This window comes from Platichthys flesus, chromosome 9 (genome assembly GCF_949316205.1).
Source record: "Platichthys flesus chromosome 9, fPlaFle2.1, whole genome shotgun sequence".
In the NCBI taxonomy this organism is placed as follows: domain Eukaryota; kingdom Metazoa; phylum Chordata; class Actinopteri; order Pleuronectiformes; family Pleuronectidae; genus Platichthys; species Platichthys flesus.
In genome coordinates, this window is record NC_084953.1 from 15,118,174 (window position 1) to 15,131,648 (window position 13,475).

General features: G+C 42.9%; 1 protein-coding gene across 1 annotated transcript in view; it reads right to left on the minus strand.

Annotated features, from left to right (window-relative positions):
- trabd2b (TraB domain containing 2B) overlaps positions 1-13,475 on the minus strand; it is a 65,633-nt gene that overhangs the window by 18,951 nt on the left and 33,207 nt on the right. The window contains exons 3-4 of the mRNA XM_062394820.1: positions 7,601-7,747; positions 1,637-1,811 (exon numbers count right to left, since the gene is read on the minus strand). Of these exons, the coding sequence (XP_062250804.1) occupies positions 1,637-1,811; positions 7,601-7,747 (322 nt within the window). The remainder of the gene's footprint in view (positions 1-1,636; positions 1,812-7,600; positions 7,748-13,475) is intronic.

Here is a 13,475-nt window from a genome sequence, read left to right on the forward strand (position 1 = left end):
CAAATCATACAGATGCTGCCCTGCAAATAATTGAATATAGCACAATATAATGATAACAAAGTTAGCACCTCTTAAAAGTAATACTCTGTATTTTCAAAATGTTGTTGACAAAAGCAAAAAATCCATTGTATATTGAAACATGGCTGTTGTTTACTCCCTCTCTGCCGTTCTTTTAGCCCGAGGGGTTGGATTGGATTCACTGGGTTTCTGGGGTTCTCCCTTCTTTCATTGTTTCATAAACGCAGCGTGTAACGGGAGAAGGTCCTTGTTGCTTCATCTATGTTCACTGAAACATCTATTTGTTTAAGCGTTATTGCACAAATTCATACAATCATAACATCTGCTAATCCAAAGCATCAAGAGCGGAGGGAGCGAACAAAATGGCCAGAGGAAGGAACCAGGCGCTCAGCATTAATCATACACTGTGGCACACTCACTTGCGTGCACTCTCTCTTCCCACACACTCAAAAACACACGCACCCTAGAGGCGGTACCACCCATTTTCAGATGCACAGACTGCAGACACACAGTTACAGTAAACAGACACACAGACACCCACCCACCACCTGTTTTTGTGGGCAAACACACTTGCACGTGTGCATATTTTAATACACACACACACACACACACACAGTTCCCTCAGGACACGCTACACCATTCAGGAAACATTAGCAGCATTAGCCAGGAATGCTAATTGAAACAAACAGCCCATGGTTTCTTTATTTCTGAGGTGGGGAACTGGCTGTAATTGAGACTTCTGTGTGTGTGTGTGTGTGTGTGTGTGTGTGTGTGTGTGTGTGTGTGTGTGTGTGCGTGTGTGTGTGTGTGCGTGTGTGTGTGTGTGTGTGTGTGTGTACGTGTGTATAAACTTGGATAGACAAAAGTTTGCCAGATATCTGGGAACCATTGACCACTATAATTTCCTGCTTTTTCTCCAGTTTAGCTTTAAAACATATGAGCGAGCAAATTGTTGACCATAAACACACATTAGCACTGACAGAATCACTACGCAACATGCAAACACACACTCTCACCTCCAATCAGACTGTGTTTGAACAGATCTAATTTAATGTATCACGGAGAAACAGGCCAGAGTTGCTGTAAAGATATATTCTCACATTGTTTGACTGTGACGTACTCTGTGTTTACACTTCCTCCTGCTATCAAGAAATGAAGCCAAAATATCCCTGATATACAAAAACTGTTTACGCATTTTGTGCCAGAGTCTGTGCAGTAGCGATCAGGGATGAAGATGCTTTAGCATCAACACTACTGTCTGACCAATTGCAAGTATGAGGATTAATAGTCTCAGCTCTCAATCATTATGTTTTTAATAAATAATTAAAGCTAAAGATGTCAACATTTTTTTTTACTTAATACAGGCTACTTCAGTGTGATAAGTACTAAACCTTAAATCACAGAATATATTATTGAGAAAAATGTATTTGCCATATTAGTGACTTTTATTTTGGTCAGTGTCCAATACATTAACATGGATAAGGTGGGGTCTATAAACTAAACTGCAGCTAGCCACCAGGTCGTGATCAAACACTTTGAGAGAGACCAGAACATCACAGGTCAGCTGTCAGAACCTATTCCTACAACATCACCTTTACAGGATTTCAGATTCCCTTACCTGCACCAAAAGCAAAAAAGTACGTCTTGCTTGGGTTCCTCTGCAGCAGCGCGGACACACGGCGAGCCATTCGCTCGTTGCGTTTGTAGATGAGCTCCTGGCGGAAGTAGCTGTCGATCTGTTGGGCTGTCGTGCGGTCATGATCCGGCAGAGAGCTGTTGATGAAGTGGGGCAGCTGAGAGACAGAGAAAGATAGAGAATATTAGAATTTACTAATACTTTATTTTAGTTTACACAAGCCTACAACATACAAAAAGAGAGCATTTAAAAAAAACGTGCCTTAGTGGGTATGAAATCTGGCAACCAGGTGCGATTTGATGTCACGGCTTGACAGTATATGACCAATGCAAGAGTCGGCTCAACACTCAGGTATTTGGATTGTAAATGGACTGTAGTTAAGACACGTTGTAGTCTCATTGACTCGAAGCACTTTGCACTAAAAGCCGTATTCACATACACATTCATGCAGTGCAACTATGTGCTGCACTTTTTCTATTATACACCTTTCACACAATGCAGCAGTGGGTTACTGAATGTACACTGTCTCTCTGTGTGTGTGCGTGTGTGTGTGTGTGTGTGTTTGTGTGTGTGTGTGTGTGTGTGTGTGTGTTTGTGTGTGTGTATGTGTGTGTCTGTGTGTGTGTGTGTGTGTCTGTGTGTGTGTGTCTAAATGTTTTTAATTGCTGTGTGAATTATTAAGAGTCAGACAGTGCAGAGCGAGGCCACACTAGCTCAGTTCCACTCTTGGCTGCATCAAGCTGTTAATCTGTGGGGGAGAGCGGCGAGTAGCAGCAGGGGTGTCACATCAGGGTCCTAGCTTTTTAACTCAGGAACACACGAACAAACACATATGTCTCTCTTTCTCTGTATTAACAGATATTTAATTTCCTCTTAGGGTATCAGTGTACTTGTATTTGCCATTTTTGGGCTCTTTCTTTAGATGTATATGTAATAAAATGTGAATTATTGGAGGAACATGCTGATCGTTTAAATGTGATTTTACCACATTTAAACAATCAGCATGTTCCGCCAGTTCCTGATGTTTTAGCTGCTGTAATAAAGGACAATTTTCTTAACTAGGGCACTTTCGGGTTGTGATGCCAAAATTATTTTCCAAGTTTTATTGAAAGTTGAACTTTTTTGTTATTTAAAAGTTGTAGTCAATTAGCCCCTTTTCAGTCCAGTAGCTTCAGAGCCCCGGGATGGCAATGTCAGTGTTTTTGTCTGTTAGCTCAAGATCAAGTTGATCTAAATTACCAATGGATTAAAAATGATTGAAAAGTGATGACAATAAAAAAATATAGTTTCAGTTTAGTTTAACAAAGTTGATACCACCAACCAAACCACAATACTTAGTTTCATACATCTCCTTCATCATATAAAATTCTTAATTCCTTTCCCTGAAACCAAGCTTATGATATTGATTCATGGTGCCATGATCTACTTGGTTCCTTTTTCCTTTTTTTTTCATTCTTATTTAGAAATTTCTGTTCCCATTCTACTTCCTGTTTTTGTGTCTTTTCCCTCCAGTTTTCTGTTGCACCTGTGTCTTGTTTGTATTTATACCCTTGTGTGTTTCCACCATTAGCACTTCGGACTCCTTTCACCTTTATTTGAACTTTTGAGCTGTTATCTGGACCCTGAACCTCTCCTGCCCACTCTCCAACTCGTTTGCTTATTTGGACTTTGGCCTATCTCGACTTCCAGTAAGTCGTGTCCTTCGTTTGTTTTGTTTAACTACTAAAGCTGAACTGGTCTCTTGCAGTTGTTCCCATGTCTTTGGTAGCACCCAGTTTGGGTAAAAAAACACCTTACTAGCATCTCTGCTTCTGACCTTGCATGTAACCTTCCTTTTTTTTTGTCTATTTTGTCCGAACAAGAGGACACAGCCATTCTGAGGACACCCATCAAATGAAATGATGAAGGGATTGGGTTCAGAAAAACAATTTTATTTAAAAGTTTGCTTCCTTTTGTGTTCGAGTCCTTCAAGAAGTGTTTAATCTGGAATTGTGTTTGAGCGTGACAAGAACACACACACCAGTGTTCGTCTACAACTTCAGAGTTACACGTTGACACAAGAAAGAACAGCTGTAAATGGTGCATAAATCAGTGTCAGTGTGAGGCATCTGGATGCTGAGTACATGGGGGGGGGGGGGGGGATTTATTGTACCACATGTTAACAAGGTGCTGCTCTCCAGGAGTCATCCACAATCTGTATCTGACACATTTCATTCCCTGCGGCGCTCGTCCCTCCGCCCCACATGGTGGGTTGAAATGTTTAGATTCAAACCTACACTGGATGTTTAATTCTGTTGTTTGTGGTGCGGATCAAAGGCAGACTCAAATGTCAGGGGAATAAAAGGAAACCTCTGGCGGTTGAGCGGCCGTATGGGTAACGTAGGTGCTGTTTTGATAAGGCAGAATGATAAGAATAAATAGAGACACTATCTGTGGTTATGCTGCTTCGATGTTGACTCGACAGTGTTGAGTTGAATGTTTAATAGGTGGCAGGCACTTTTACCCTCACATCAGAGCAGTTGGTATTATTAGTGGGCAGGCTGGTGACATTTAGCCAGGAAACATACTGTAGTTGTGGGATTGGTTAACCCAGCTAGGGGATGGTTCAGTTGTCGACTTTGTCATGTTTCCCCTAAAAATGCGTTGTGGCTTGAGATACATAATTACCTCCACCGCGGAGGTTATGACTTCATTGCTGTTTGTCTGTAAGCAGGATTACACCATAACTACTGGACCGATGTTTCATTAAAACTAAGAAGAAGGTGGTTATGAGTCAGGGAGGAATCCATTAACTATTGGAGCGGATTCAATGAAGGGGCTGATCAAGTAATATCTTTTCTTTTTCTTGAACATTGTGAGAAAGGTTTTTTGAATTTCTCAAAAAGTTATGCTGATGATAACCACTTACTTGCTGGATCTAGTATGATATGTAGTATGTGGACTCTTGGGCCGTGGGTACTAAATAAGTGTACTTGGTTCTAGTTGGTTCTTGGTTTTTTTTTTTGGGGGGGGGGGGGGGGGGGGATGTTCTGCTCTTACAAATTCAAAGGGCTGTGTTCCGATCACTCTTGAACAGTTTGAGCATTAACCTGAGCTTCTTTAATCACAAACAAAATGTTAATCTATATTCATTTCAAGTACATATATATTATCATAAAATGTTTAAACGACACAAACTAAAATGCAAAGTTAAAAATGTTATGGCTGAGAGAAAGAATCCAGATTTTAGCTCATAGCATGAGGATGCTACCTAATTTTGACTCACATTTGGCTGGTTAATGTTTATTTCCGCACCCGATAGAATCCAAACGGTTTATGATTATAGAGCAGATAACATCTCACTTAAATGCTTCTAAATGCAGCAGCTGTGTGGGAAAAGAGCCCCATGCACGTAGATCTATCTGCTGCCTGGAGCCTCGTATTGTCTGTGTTTCTTCAGCAGCTTAGTCCAGGTTGACAGCTCTTCATCATCAATATGAGTTAAAGAGTGTAAGTGAGGAAGGAGCGCTGCGTCTTTGCTCTAATGAGTGAGGAGTGTTTCGTGACGAGAGGAAAAAAGTGTTCGGTCGCAGCGGGGTCAAGGTGGGAGTGGAGCGGTAAATGCAGATAAGTTATCGCAGGAAAGCCCGTAAGCTGCTCTCTATCCCGACCTGCACAGGAAATGTGGAATGACAGCAAGATATTTCCTCCCTTCCTTACTGCCTCTTTGCACTCGTTTACTTAATCATTCTGTCCCGCCAGAAATCTTCTTTTCTTTCTCTCCCCTCTGATTTGTCTGTTTTAAGTTTTTTTTTTTTACCTTCTGTCCCCCCCCCCCCCCCCTTTCTTTTGCAATTACATTTTCTATTTTATTACCACTTTACATTTTACTTAGCATTTAACCATAGAAACACAAGGATTTACTTCATGTGAGAACTATGGGAACAGTCGATCATTGAAATAATACAGTCCTGAGCTTAATTTTTACAAATTAGATTTTAAATCGTGTGCAAGCCATCTGAAGTACACTGACAAAACTGTTTGTAAGTAACTTTCCTGCAGTTTTTTGTCTTATATTTTATACATAATGACTGCTTTTACTTTCTTTCATTTCTATCCATCTTCTTTTTTACTATGAAGTTGCATCAGTGATGGATTTTTGAACCAGATGAGTGTTAAAATACATTCATCTGTATTGCAAAATTCTGCCCGGCTGTGTTCTGTGGCCCATCCTAGTCCTCGGCCTAATATGATGAAGATGGAGATGGGGGAGCAACCAGGGTTGTGGAATGACTCTGGATTAGATCCTATCTATCAAAAACCACCTGCTCTTTTATGGTCCTGAAACTTCCCTCTCATTCTCTCACACACTCATACCGACTGCAATAGATTACCATGCTACAGCAGCAAGCACCAGAGTCTGAAATCTGATTGCTCTATATATGTGCTTTGGATGTTAATACGTATATTGTTATGACATGAGGAAGAGCAGCAAACTGGTATTATTGTATTGATCTATGCAGGAGACACCTGTAGTCATAAATGCAGGTTAAACTAACAGGCTCATGGTCCCCAGGGAGTAAGAGATGATGGACACAGTCGAAGAGAGAGACAAACGGTGAAAGAAGTGGAAAAGGGAAATATGTGTCTAGTGATGAGGCTTAACAACAGAGCCACGATGACCTTTGAACTGTCTGAACAGTGTGTTGTTCACTTGTATGTGTGTGTGTCTCTGGAACATACAGTTGAGCGCTAAGTTGATATCATAAGGCGTGCTATGTTTAATGGCACTTCAGGATCATCAAGGGAGGTTTGACACAATAAAGGTCTTCAAGTGACTTCAATTCGAGGTTGGGGATACTGCGTGTGCTGTCTTTACCGCGTGAGTGTGTATACTATATATTGAATGACCTTTCGACAGCAGGGCTGGGTGTGAAGACTGATGAGCAGGCCATCGCAGAAGGAGCGGAGGCTATGTTAGGAAACACAAAGTTAGAGGGGGACATATGGTTTATTTAGTCCAGAGCTATTAAAGTGTCAGACTATCAAGTAACTTGAGGTCGACAGGGATTAATATGGTAATATGCAGTTTTGTGGAGCTGACGTGTGAGCCTAAAACTTTGAGGTGACGATAGCGTAATAGCAGAAGCGGGTACGAGGCGTTTGCCAACTCAAATTGAGGGTCTGACAGATTTGGGTTCTTGAACACCATTACAGATGTTCTTTGGACAGGAGCTGCTAGTAGCAGTTATGTTTATGTGAATATCTTATTGTAAAACATTCAACTATTTTTGTCAAGAAAACAAAATGACAAATCCGCTGCAAGCCTTTTCTGCCCTTGGTTGAAACAAGAGTTGGGTAAAATAGGTTTGTAGGGTACTGGGAGAGAGATATTTGTGCATATATTTATCTTTAGCTGTTATACAAATCTTTATTTTATTATGAATGAGTAACCTGAATCCACTCATTGTCACTTCACAGAAAGAGTGAATGTGTGGGTGTGCAATGTCCCCCGTCAGGATGGGCCGTTAGAAATTATGTTTGGTTTTGTTCATGCCACCCCACACTGTCAAAGGGGTGAAATGTTAATAGGTAAACCTTTCTAAGTTTAGGACACAATGAGACATTTTTATTTCATGTTCAATTTTAAAGAGCATTTTTGTGGCTTTAGAACAAGTTGGGTTATGCTTTGCAAACTGGATGTTGCTATATTTTAGAAGATTTAGAAATTCCCATGTACTGCAGTCCCGTAGATAAAATGCAGAAGTCTTCTGTTTAATGTCTCCTGCCAGTTTCCCTGCAAACCTGTTCCTCATCTACTCACCTGACTGCCGTCATGCAGGCTCGGCACATCAATCTCCGCCAGATAATTCCACATTGTTCCTCCAGCCCCAAATCGCTTTGTTTAATGGAAATCTCCACATCTTTAAAAAGTTAGGTGATCTGAAATCGAAACGGGACACCAACCTGTGATGTGTCGTGGTTGAAGATGATGGAGCTGAGGTCACCACAGTTGTAGTGTGTGATGAGGTCCTCAGTGGTGAAGGAGCCCTGCAGGCTTCCTGCTCGAACGCCCTCGTGCTGCAGCAGAGTCTGGTTCAAAGCAAACAGCACCTGCAGGGAGAGAGAGAGAGAGACGAAAAGTCAGGCGGGGAGCAGTTAGATTGAGCATCCGCATGTGCCAGAGAAGAATTTGCTTTGATGGAAGCAATTGTGCAAGCTGTGTTTCTCCTTTTAAAAAACCTAATATGACCTAAATGTACAACGAGGTAGTTATGCTGAGTGTTGGAGAAATTAAGCATTTTCATTACTTCAGGATGTTTTCATACACTTTCCATACAGCCTGACTACAGGTAAAACCAGACCACAAAAGACATGGCAACACTCCTCAGACTTTTCTGATCGAGGGAGAGAAGGGGGGGGGGGGGTGGTTAAGAGAGACAGAAAGAAAGAGGGGCCATTTGAAAATAAGCCTTCTCTCTCTTTCACCAGGACCAGGGTGCCTTAAATTTATGGCGCCCATTAAAATCAAAAGTAAACCCTCTTTAGAGAGAATTTACAGCGTGCAGCCGCCAGCCAGTCCAACAACTGCACAGCTGTCCTAGACACAGGGGGTTAACCTCGCAGCTCCCGCCCTCTACAATCCCACGCCACTTCTGACTGGCCTGGCAACCGGGGACCAGGTTGTCAATCACCCTTAAGCTCTCTTTCAAGAAACGGAGGTGTGTTCGAAGAGGAAATGTGTTTTTTCTTTCTTTTTTCTTTCTTTGCTGTGCTACACTAGATTTCACACAGATCCCCGTTGCACCCAGGGAGACAGGTTGAGTTTGCTTGATTAGGACAAGTGACTCGACTCATCATGTCCTCAAACCACACCAGGCTGATCCTTGTCTATGATCCCAATTACCAAGAAACCTGACTAGCGCATTGGAAAATACTGCAGAGAGAACGTCAGCATCCTGGCTCCCGATGATTTGTGAAGAAGCTTAAGGCCGATACAGCTGCACGACTGATTGAAGCAGATGTCAAAAGGCTGGGTTGTAATTCACGCAATTAAGTTATATTCACGCAATCATAAATGTCTATACTGTGCATATCGAAGGCTTCAACTCCAGGTAACCTTTACGCCGGGATAATCACAACCAAGCACTAAGCTCAACCTTGTGACTCTGTCTCTCTGAGGGTCACTGTGTTTGCGAAACAGTCTCGTGAGGCTTTCAGCTTTTAGTGTTTATTCCTATAATGCGACGTGACAACTGATGAGCTAACATCATATATAACTCTCATTATCCTCTTTCTGCTCTTAACCCTTCTCTTTCTCCACTTTCACTCGACAGTCTCCATCCTCCTCATCTCTCCCTTCACCGGAACCTGAGCCCTTCCTCCAACCAAGAACTTAGTCTGACCTTATTGATTCTTTTAGCAAACTTCATCCTGCATATTTTTTTTATTCTACTCTCAGCGCCACTTTGCCGCCCTGCCAGAGGCGCATAACCCAGGAATGGGTCATAATCAAACCTGTTACCGTTTCATTCCTAGAAAAAACACTTCTCTCAGGTCATATCTCCACACCAGACTTCCCAATCCGCGAAGCTCCCCTGCTGGCCCAGTAATGACATTATACCTCATTTCAGCTTCTAGTTCCATCTCACATAAGATTCTTGAATGTCTGGGTGTGATGCCAGGCCCATAGAGGCTTATGCCTGCCTGACTAACTGGCTACAGTAGCGCCTTCTGCTTTTGCAGATGCTGATTCTGTGCCAATAATTTGCCACTGCCCCAAGTCCTTGACCCACAGGGCTCTCTGCCACGTCTCGAGGGCTTTTCCAAGAGAAACACCAGGGCAGGCCGCATGGGCAGAGTCAAGGTCCGGAGTTAGCAGAGCACACACACCTGTGAGGCCTCTTGTCATGCAGCCAGCTTCAGTAATTTCCCCTTACCATGGCAAAATGCACCAGACGGGACAGACGGGAGGCTGAGGGCATTGACAAAACAGTAAGTCCTCATATTTTTTTTGTCTAAATAATCCAATTTTAAGGTGACATGTATGTGTATGGGAAAGAAAGTAATAGTTTTAGAGGCATGGGGTCCCGGTATTGCTCATGTTGTGGGGACCTAAATCCATTAACACGTCAAATTGAAGGGACTGTTTTCCCTTATAGGCTCAAAAAGCAAGTTTCCATAACTCAAATCAAGTAGTAAGTATGGTTAATATTAGAGTAACTCTCCAGGAAATCAATGCAGCTCAATGTAATGCCCTCTGAAGTCATGGAGATGTATGTGTGTGTGTGTGTGTGTGTGTCTGTGTGTGTGTGTGTGTGTGTGTGTGTGTGTGTGTGTGTGTGCGTGCATGTCTGTGTGTATGAGTGTGTGTGTGTGTGTGTGTGTGTTTGTGCGCCTGTGTGTGTGTGTGTGTGTGTGGTTTTGCTGTTGGGGGAGTCGCTATTTCAATATTGTCCATCTCCCTGGGATAGAACATCACTGCAGCTGTAACCATGGCGCCTGAGTTTGTGCTGAGCTGAATGAGTGCACATGTCAATCAATGTGAGAGGGGGGGGGGGGGGGGGGAACAGGGTGGATGGAGGAAAAACATTCCCAGTGTGAGGACCTGCATTTATATGCAAAAGTGTAAATATGTATGTGTGCATGCACTCATGCTGACTGACAGAGTGGGTGTTCTCATGCTGAAGAGATCCACTCACTCTGACAGACTGGATTTGTGTCAGCCAGGCCTTTTCCGAAGTAACTAACATTGACTCCGTTCGCCACATGCTTTACCACCACAGGTCTCTCCGTGCTCTTTTCCACCAGTCTCATCTAATACAGGCGTGAGAAACAGCAATTTTAATTAAATAAAAGCTTTATAAGAACAAAGCTGGAAGGAGCGGAGCACACGGATGGTCTTGGAGCCTGCGAGCAGAGCACAGCACTCCAAAAATTCATTAGTGAGCGTTGGAAAGAAAACAGAAAGAGGGGGTCAGGCTGGAGGGGGGAAGCGAAGGGGGGACGGGGGACATGAAAAACATTTTAAAGAATCAGACGTCTTTTATGTTTCAGTGGGAAAATGTCATTTATCAACATGTGTGTGCTATTGCAGCAATTGACCTTGAAGTGTGTTAAAATCCTGGCTCCTAGCGAGCAACAGCGTTGGCTGGTTTGAAGGTTTTACAGGTCTGAGGCATATAATGAGAAGGTGCCGATGACAAGGTGCTGGAACAGAGAGAGCTCACTCTTGATGACTACATCACTCCCCTATTCCTCCTCAAGTCTAAATCAGAGAATGCGAGTGATGGATGGAGCTAAAAGGCTTCAGGCTGGGATACAACAGGAGGAAGTGTCAAACTGTGGAGGCCAAACGTTGAACCCTGCAGGAGAATATCTAATGCCCAGGATTACCGTTAACGTGACAGCTAAATGTCAGTAAAAGAGACGGAAAGAAAGCAAAGAAATAATCGACATTAGCCGTTAATACACGGATCAGGAAAAACGAAATGCTGTCATATGCATGTCCTGTCTGCTTCAATCTTTCACTGTCAACTTTCCCACAGCAACCCTTTCAATTTCTCCAGCCATTACTCACTTCTTCTATCTCCGCTGTGGCGGAACAATGAGACACTATTCCACTTTTCCTGCAAACTTGCATGAAAGAGGAAAGAAAGGGAGCTGCAGTGGTACGGGGAGGACGGAGAACAGAGAACAGACGCCAGAGAGGTGAAAGTGTGAGAAAATGGTGAAAGACAAATAAAGCCTTGTTCTCTTTGAGAGGAGCATGTGTTGTACAGATGGAGATTCTTCAGATTTTGTGAGGTGGAGAGTTTGAGTTTAGGTGTATGGGTATAAGCAGACAGGTGAAGGAAACCCTGGTGGTGTCTGCCAGCACTGGGCAGGAGAACTGAAAGTTTTGTTCCAATGCCGGTTTCCCCTCTCTTCTCCCCTGCTCTACTGCATTTGTCTGCCCATTAGTTTTCCTATGTCTTTCCTTCTCCATTTATGTCCCTGTAAATTAGGAAAGCAACTACTGTGTCTTCAGTTAACCATTTTATTATTTTCATCCTTATGCGTTTCAGCCAAACAGGCTTCCATCGTTTCTCCTTTTCTATTTTATTGTGGAACATGCACCGCAAAATGATCAACAGATTATGATCAGCCGTTGGATCCAGACCCCTTAAAATGAAACTTTACCATTAGAACATATCCTGTTATTTCATCATTTCATTACAATCCTTAAAAGTAAATAAAAGTATAAGCAGCAGAACATATTTTTCATCTTCTTATTCTGTCTTATCTGATCCCTGGGTCCCATTGGGAAAAACCACAACTTTACTGCGCGCAACAGGTTGTTTTACTGCTAAAGGGACTGAATTTCTCATGGTCTCTAACAATATGGGGTAAGAGAAAGTGCTGCTATCCTCGTTACTTCTCTTTTAAAAAAACAAGCACATATGGAAGAGAGATAAGAGAGACATATTCCAACATTATCTTTGTGGCAGAAAGCAGCAGGGTTTATGGGAAATGTGGTGTCAATTTAAAAAAAAAGTACAGATTAAATAAGAGCTATCAATCACTGAAAACATGGTGCTGTGTTTATGGCGTTCACAGCAAGACCTATTAAAAACAGTTCTGCACTGATTTAGCATTGAAGTCTTATAACATTGTCGGAGAAAAACAGATTCAGCACAACCAGGCACATGCATTACCCACAATGCACCCCGGCCGCTGGCATTTCAGTCCGTGATTCACGCGTGTTATGCTACGAGCAACTAATCTAGCCTGTTGCCTTGTAGCCAATAGTTCAAGCAAAACAATTATAGGGCGTAAGGGAAAGACTTTTTGAGGACATATTTTGGGAGTTGGAAAGAAACTAAAGGCGTACAGGATGTTACATGAACATGAACAGCTGCTTTCAGCTTTCTTTTTTTTAAAGGAAGGTAACGCATACGCGGTTTTAGGGGAGTACTGCGGGTCAAAGTACAGTTACACTTTACCCCAACCCACGCAACAAAAAGCCAAGATTTTATTTGCCCTTTGCTCGCGTAGATTGCGAGTACACAGGAGGAGAACGTTCGCCACAGCTACATTTGCGTATATGTGACCATGCATGAGGCACATTTTCACAACCTCCTCCACCATCGACTTGTTTGTTGTTGTGAGACCATCTCAGGCCACTCAGAGCTGCCCTCTAGTGGATATACTGCCTAAAGACGTATATGGGCAGTGACAATTTCCTTATTTGAAACGGATGTATCTTTTTTTCGTACGTAGAAGCAGCCTGTACGAAAAGTCTTGCGTCTTTTATCTCTATTTAGTCCAAACTGTCTCAGGGTAGTTGTGTTCCCCTCGACTGGTCTCGTCTCCCTGAAAGCCACTTGAGTTTCATCGCCTGGGAAAGAGAAGAACTAGACCCCTGACCCAGGACACGCACTGCTGGGCTCCACTGGGCCCAGCCAGCTTCCCCCAAGGGCTCCAGCTACAGACGGCGAGAGGAGACTGGGTTCACAGCACCCCGGGGTGACCAACGGGAAGGATGTAGGGAGTTGAAATAACATCCAAGGCAACCCAGGAATAGGAGCAGTGCGATAGATCTCATCCCTGTTCCGCACAGAGCAACGTCCAAGAAAGGGTGGATACCAATTTGTGTGAGTGCACTTTCCTCCCCCCCATTCATACAAAAAAAACACCCCTGCATCCAGTTTCTTTTAACTTATACTATCTCAGTATGACTTCATGCCAGACTATACATGTCAGAGTGGTGGGGGTATTTTAAAGGTCTGCTTTTGTCTGATCTTTTCATTCCAAGCTCACAGTGAAAAGCACCTTGAATACATTAGGGTGAAAAGATGGT